The sequence below is a fragment of the Nicotiana tomentosiformis genome, chromosome 5 (assembly GCF_000390325.3).
Source record: "Nicotiana tomentosiformis chromosome 5, ASM39032v3, whole genome shotgun sequence".
Lineage (NCBI taxonomy): Eukaryota > Viridiplantae > Streptophyta > Magnoliopsida > Solanales > Solanaceae > Nicotiana > Nicotiana tomentosiformis.
The window spans coordinates 10,506,174-10,514,233 of NC_090816.1; the positions used below are offsets into that span (position 1 = coordinate 10,506,174).

At 41.7% G+C, this 8,060-nt stretch overlaps 1 protein-coding gene across 1 annotated transcript; it reads right to left on the bottom strand.

Moving 5' to 3' along the window:
- Positions 1-398: 398 nt before the first annotated feature.
- On the bottom strand, positions 399-3,676 carry LOC138891914 (uncharacterized). Its single transcript, XM_070175601.1, has 2 exons — positions 3,334-3,676; positions 399-451 (listed from the first exon to the last, which is right to left on the bottom strand). The coding sequence occupies exons 1-2, from the start codon at positions 3,674-3,676 to the stop codon at positions 399-401; spliced, it is 396 nt and encodes a 131-aa protein (XP_070031702.1).
- Positions 3,677-8,060: the final 4,384 nt, after the last annotated feature.

Below are 8,060 nucleotides of genomic sequence, written 5' to 3' on the forward strand. Positions count from 1 at the left end.
ATACAATAATTACAATTCATTTATGAAACAAACAATGACAAGTAGCAATTAATTATAAAAATCAGGATAAAAATAGGCAGTATAATATTTAATATGCAAAATATCAAGTAGCAATTAAGACACATAAATCAAATAAGCATGTGACAATTATTACAAGAATTCAAAAATTAATATTTGACAAGGAATAGGAGAGAAATAATTATTATAACAATTAATTCGTGTCTAAAAACAATTTAATATATTTAAATAATTAAGCACACAATTAAATTGACAAAGTATAGGCACTCGTCACCTTGCCTATATATCGTTACACATAAAATTCATATAACAAATAATTCAAGGGTTCTATTCCCTCAAGTCAAGGTTAACTACGACACTTACCTCACTTCACAACCAATTCAAGTTTCCAATACACCCTTGCCCCGTGAATTAGTGTCTGAAATTCTCAAATCTAGTCATAAACAATTCAATATATTCAATACAAATCGTATGAATTAATTCCATATGAATTTACTAATTTTTCTGGATTAAAATCCGAAAATTATTTTAAAAATCAACAGTGGGACCCACATCTCGAATCCCGGAAAAATTTATGAAATCCGAACACCCGTTCCGATATGAGTTCAGCCATACAAAAATTATCGAATTCCGACATCAGATTGACTTTCAAATCTTCATTTTATATTTTTGGAAGATTTTATAAAAAACTGATTTTTCTTCAATAAATTCACGGATTCATGATGTAATTGAGTATGGAATCACAGAAGATAATCAATATAGGATAAGGAATACTTACCCCAATATTTTTCCGTGAAAATCATCCAAAAATCGTCTTACCCGAGCTCAAAATCGAAAATGATAGAAAATGGGACGAAAATCTATTCCCAGAACTTAAGTTTTGTTGTCCAGATTTTTACTCATCGTGATCGCGAGAATTCGTTCGCGATCGCGTAGAGCTATTTCTGCCCAGGTCTATTTTACTCTCCACGATAGCAAATAATTCTTTGCGAACGCGAAGCATATTTTGGCTGCCCAGATTTTTAACTCTACGCGATCGCGTAAATGAACATGCGATCGCGGAGAATATTTTCTCAGCCTTACGCAATCGCGTACTACCTTGTGCGATCACATAGCACAAATGGCGTGCCCAACTTTTGTCGTTATTCCTTCTACGCGAACGCGTCTTGGCCCTCGCGTTCGCGGTGCTTTGACTGCGGACACTGTGCGATCGCAGACATGACTATGCGATCGCATAGTTTAAATTTTCATCAGTGACATTAAGCCTTCGCGATCGCGGATGAAGCCACGCGATGGCATAGAAGGAAACCAGAACTGGAAAATACCAGATTTCCAGCCATCTATTCTTGAACAAAAATGGTCTGAAAATCGTCCGAAACTCACCCGAGCCCTCGGGGCTCTAAACTGTACATGCACACATGTCCAAAAATATCATACGAACTTGCTCGCACGATCAAAACACCAAAATAATGCCTAGAACTACGAATCGGACACCAAATCAAATGAAATTTCTAAGAAACTTTAGAATTTCTATTTTAACAACCGGACGCCTGAATTACGTCAAACCAGCTCCGTTTCTTACCAAATTTGGCAGACAAGTCATAAATATAGTAATGGAGCTATACCGGGTTCCGAAACTAAAATATGGACCATGTATCAATAAAGTCAAATATTAGTCAAATCTTGTAAGTCATTAAACCTTTTAAACATAAAAATTTTGACAACATGCGATAACTCGAGCTAGGGACCTCCGAATTAAATTATGGGCATACGCCCAAGTCCCAAATCACGATACGGACCTACCGAAACTGTCAAAATACTGATCCGAGTCCGTTTGCTCAAATTGTTGACCAAAGTCAACTTAGTTGAGTTTTATTAAGGCTCTATTTCTCATTTTAATCAATTTTTCATATAAAAACTTTCCAGTAAATTATACAGACTTTGCACGCAAGTCGAAAAATGATGAATAGTACTTTTCGAGGTCTTAGAACACAGAAATAATTATTAAATTTAAAGATGACCTTTTGGGTCATCACATTCTCCACCTCTAAAGCAAACGTTCGTCCTCGAACGAAATTAGAAAAAAAATACGTGAGTTGGTAAAAAGGTGTGGATACTTACTCCGCATGTCAGACTCGGACTCCCAGGTAGATGCTTCTACTAACTGACCTCTCCATTATACCTGAACTCAAGGATAATTCTTAGACCTCAACTGTCGGACCTGCCGGGCTAGAATAGCTACCGGCTCCTCTTCATAAGTCAAATCTTTGTCCAACTGGACTGAGCTGAAATCTAGTACATGGGACGGATCACCATGATATTTTCGGAGCATAGACACATGAAACACCGGATGAACTGGTGATAAACTAGGTGGTAGTGCAAGCTTGTAGGTTACTTCACCCACCTTTTCAAGTATTTCGAAGGGTCCTATATACCCAGGGCTCAACTTGCCCTTCTTTCTGAACCTCATTACACCTTTCATAGGTGAAACCCAGAGCAATATTCTTTCTCCAACCATGAATGCATTATCACGAACCTTACGGTCGGCATAATTCTTTTGTCTAGACTGAGCTGTGCGAAATCGATCCTGAATAATTTTGACCTTATCCAAGGCATCCTGCACCAAATCGATACCCAACAACCGAGCCTCTCATGGTTCAAACCAGCCAACTGGCGAACGACATCGCCTCCCGTACAATACTTCATATGGAGCCATCTGAATGCTCGACTGGTAGCTATTATTATAGGCAAACTCCGCAAGTGGCAAGAATTGATCCCAAGAACCTCCAAAGTCTATAACACAAGCGTGAAGCATATCTTCCAATATCTGAATAATACGTCCTGACTGTCCGTCTGTCTGTGGATGAAATGTTGTACTCAACTCAACCCGCGTTTCTAACTCACGTTGTACATCCCTCTAGAAGTGCATAGTGAACTCCGTACCTCGATCAGAAATGATAGACACTGGCACACCGTGAAGGCGGACAATCTCACGAATGTAAATTTCAGCTAACCGCTCTGAAGAATAGGTAACTGCCACTGGAATGAAATGTGCTTACTTGATCAACCTGTCCATAATGACCCAAACTGCGTCAAATTTTCTCTGAGTCTATGGAAGCCCAACAACAAAATCCATAGTGATACGCTCCCACTTCCACTCAGAAATTTCTAACTTCTGAAGCAAACCACCAGGTCTTTGATGCTCGTACTTAACTTGCTGGCAATTTAGACACCGAACTACATATGCAACTATATCATTCTTCATTCTCCTCCACCAATAATGTTGCCGCAAATCTAGATACATTTTGGCGGTACCTGGATGAATAGAATATCTGGAACTGTGGGAATATTCCAGAATTAATTCACGAAGTCCATCCACATTAGGCACACAAATACGACCCTGCATTCGCAGAACTCCATCTTCTCCCACAGCAACCTGTTTGGAATCATCGTGTCGCACCATGTCCTTAAGGACAAGTAAATGAGGATCATCATACTGCCGCTCTCTGATGCGCTCATATAGAGAAGACCGAGCGACTGTGTAAGCTAGAACCCGACTAGGTTCTGAAACATCTAACCTCACGAACTGATTAGCTAAAGTCTGGACATCTACAACTAACAGTCTCTCATCAACTGGAATATAAGCAAGGTTGCCCATACTCGCAGCCTTTCTACTCAAAGCATCGGCCACCACATTAGACTTTCCGGGGTGATACAAAATGGTGATCATAGTCTTTCAACAACTCCAATCATCTTCTCTGCCTCAAATTAAGATCTTTTTGTTTGAACAGATACTGAAGGCTACGATGATCAGTAAATACCTCACACGAGACACCGTAGAAGTAATGCCTCAAAATCTTCAGCGCATGAACAATGACTGCCAATTCTAAGTCATGAACAGGATAATTCTTCTCGTGAACTTTCAATTATCGCGATGCATATGCAATCACCCTGCCATCTTGCATTAATACTGTATCAAACCCAATGTGAGATGCATCATAATATACCGTATAAGATCTTAAACCTGTGGGTAATACCAATATTGGCACCGTAGTCAGAGCAGTCTTGAGCTTCTGAAAGCTCAACTCACACTCATCTGACCATCTGAATGAGGCACCTTTCTGGGTCAGTCTGGTCAATGGGCATACTATAGATGAAAACCCTTCCACGAACTGACGATAATAACCTGCCAAACCTAGGAAACTCCGAATCTCTGTAACTGAAGTAGGTCTAGGACAATTCTGAATAGCCTCAATCTTCTTAGGATCGACCTTTATGCCTTCTGCCGATACAACATGCCCCAAAAGGGCAACTAAGTTTAACCAAAACTCGCATTTTGAAAATTTAGCATATAACTGATTATTCTTCAAAGTCTGAAGCATACTCTGAAGATGCTGCTCATGCTCCTCTCGACCTCTAGAGTAAATAAAGATATCATCAATGAATTTAACCACAAAACAATCCAAATAGGGCTTGAACACCTGATTCATCAAATCCATAAATATTATTGGGGCATTTGTCATCCCAAATGACATCTCTAGGAATTCGTAATGCCTATACCGAGTCTGAAAAGCTGTATTAGGAATATCAGATGCCCTAATCTTCAACTGATGGTAACCAGACCTCAAGTCGATCTTTGAAAACACCTTGGCACCTTGAAGATGATCGAATAAGTCATCAATTCTTGGCAGTGGATACTTGTTCTTGATAGTAGCCTTGGTCAACTGCCGATAATCTATACACATTCGCATTGAACCATCTTTATTCTTTACAAACAATACTGGTGCACCCCAGGGCGAGACACTGGGTCTAATGAATCCCTGATCAAGCAAGTCTTGTAATTGCTCCTTCAATTCTTTCAACTCTGGTGGGTCTATACGGTATGTTGGGATAGAAATGGGTTGAGTGCATGTAGCTAAATCAATACCGTAGTCAATATCTCTGTCGAGTGGAATCCCCGGCAAATCTACAGGAAATACTTCTGGAAATTCACGAACAACTGGTACTGAGTCCATAGAAGGAACATCCGCACTGGGATCGCGAATATAAGCCAAATAGACTACACACCTTTTCTCGACCATACGCCGAGCCTTAATATAAGAAATAACTCTGCTGGTAGAAGGACCAGGAGTTTCTTTCCACTCTAACCGAGGTAACCCCGGCATGGCTAGGGTCACAGTCTTGGCATGACAATCCAATATAGCATGATACGGTGACAGTCAATCCATACCTAAGATAATATCAAAATCTACCATATCAAGAAGTAGAAGATTCACACTAGTCTTAAGACTACCAATTGTAATTACACACGAACGATAGACATGGTCTACTACAACAGAATCTCCCACCAATGTAGATATACACACAGAAGCACTCAGAGAATCACGATGCACAACCAAATATGAAGAAAAATAGGAGAACACATAGGAATAAGTAGATCCTGGATCAAATAGAACTAAAGCATCTCTATGGCAAACTGGAATAACACATGTGATCACGACATCAAATGACTCGGCCTCAGGCCTAGCTGGAAAAGCATAAAATTGGGGCTGGGCCCCACCACTTTGAACTGCGTCTCTAGGACGGCCTCTAACTGGCTGGCCTCTACCTCTAACGGCCTGACCTCTACCTCTAATGGCCTGACCTCCACCTCTAGTTGTTTGACCCCTACCTCTAGCTGGCTGAGCAGGCGGTGAAGCAATCGGTACTAGTATGATGGCACGAGAATCATGCCGAGATCTGTTACTCGACAACCTAGGGCAATACCTCCTGATGTGGCCAGTGTTCCCACACTCATAACACACATCCTGATGTCGTGGCTGCTGATGCTGAAGTTGACCCGAACGGGCCGGATAACCGATGTAGTAACTATGGAGTGGTGGTGCACTGATAGAAGCTAAATGTGCACTAAATGCTGGCTACCCAGAGTAAGGCATAATAGGACAGTGACTCCCTGAAGCACCGTGAGAAGCCTGAAGTGCTGAATGAAACGACCTGGGAGGATGACCCCTACCAAAATTACCCCTGCCTCCAAACGAGGCACCACTGAAACCACCGAACTGATAAGGCCTCTTATCAGACCTCTTCCCTCTCTCATATGCAAGAAACATCTCGATCCTCCTCGCGACATTAGCAGCTGCTTGAAAGGAAATCTCACTTCCGGTCTCCTTGGCCATCTGAAGCCTGATAAGGTGAGTGAGTCCCTCAATAAACCTCCCCACTCTCTCTCCCTCAGTAGGTAATAGAAGGAGAGCATGACAGGCTAAATCCATAAAATGGGATTCATATTGAGTAACAGTCATTCTTCCATGCTGTAGATGATCAAATTGCCTGCGATAATCCTTTCTCAATATGATAGGGAGGAACTTCTCTAGAAATAGCCGTGAAAACTACTCCCAAGTCAATGCAGGCGATCCAACTGGTCTGGTCAATGTATAATCTCTCCACCACCTCTTGGCGGAACCCGTCATCTAAAATACAGCAAAATCGACCCCATTGGTCTCAACTATACCCATGTTCCGCAGCACCTCATGGCAGCGTTCAAGATAATCATGTGGGTCCTTAGAAGGTGTACCACTGAAGTGAACTGGAAAGAGCTTAGTAAACTTATCCAGTCTCAATAATGCCTCAGAAGACCTGGCGGGCCTATCACCGGCCTGTGCCACAACAACTGGCTGAACTATCCCAACTAGCGGGGTTGCTGGAGTCTGATTTTGGGGAGCTATCTGCTCCGGAGCGGGAGTAGTGGGAGTTTGTGCTCCTCCCCCAGCCTGTGAGACGGTTGGTGCCACTGAAATGTACCATTCTGGTCCACGCCCTCCATAAGACTTACCAAACGGACTAGAGCGTCCTGAAGCACTGGAGTAGCTATCAATCCTCCCGGGACCTGAACTGGTCCAACTGGTACAGTCTGAACTGGAACCTCCTCCTGAAGATCCACCTGAGGTTCTACAACAGGTGCGGCTGCTCGAGCTCTAGACTGAGCTATACCTCTGCCTCGGCCTCTAGCACAACCTTGGCCTCGACCTCTACCCCTGGCCATAATTGCCACCGGGGGCTCTGGTCTCTGTCCGTCGGTAGATGTATTACGTGTTCTCGTCATCTGCCAGAGAATAAGAATAGAATGGTTCAATTATCGATGATAGAATAAAATCGCACGATAGGATAAGAAAGAAGTGATATTGTTCCTAAACTTCATAGCCTCTGAAAGATAAGTACAGATGTCTCTGTACCAATCCTTCAGACTCTACTAAGTTTACTCGTGACTCGTGAGACCTATGTAACCTACTGCTCTAATACCAACTGTCACGACTCGAAATTCCCACTTTCGGGACCGTGATGGCGCCTAACATTTCACTTGCTAGATAAGCCAACGTTAGAATATAATTAGCCATTTTAACATAATTTTAAACTATTAATAACAAAGAAAACAAATGCGGAAATAAAGTCTGAAATAAAGTGAATAATCCATAATAGACGCGATATCTAAATACCATCCCAGAATTTGGAGTCACAAGTGTACAAGCTTCTAGAATAATACAAACAAAGGTCTGAATAAAATTCAAGTTATTTGAAATATAATACATAGCTAAGATAAGATAGAAGGGGACTTCAGAACTGCGAACGCTGTGCAGTTATACCTCAAGTCTCCATTGGTAGCTGTATACGGGCAAATCTACAGTACGTCGCTGGGACCAACTCCGAAATCTGCACAAGAAGTGCAGACTATAGTATCAGTATAACCGACCCCATGCACTGGTAAGTACAGAGCCTAACCTCGACGAAGTAGTGACGAAGCTAAGACAGGTCACTTACATTAACCTGTACGCAATAACAATAATAGATATAAATCAGATAACTCATTTTAACAGTTGAAGTCAACTCGGCAGTCATAACCAATTATTATTTCAATTAACTTCCGTTGCGGCGTGCAACCCGATCCCCCAATATAAATTTTAAATAACTTTGTTGCGACGTGCAACCCGATCCCCAAATATATTTATTTTCATTTCTGTTACCGCGTGCAACCCGATACCTCCATA

Excerpts from the sequence above, each read along its gene's own strand:
- LOC138891914 (XM_070175601.1), bottom strand. The coding sequence starts at position 3,676 with ATGGGCAACCTTGCTTATATTCCAGTTGATGAGAGACTGTTAGTTGTA. Across the intron at positions 452-3,333 it reads CAGATATTCTATTCATCCAG|ATTTGAGAATTTCAGACACT; the intron begins GTACCGCCAAAA and ends GTTTATGACTAG.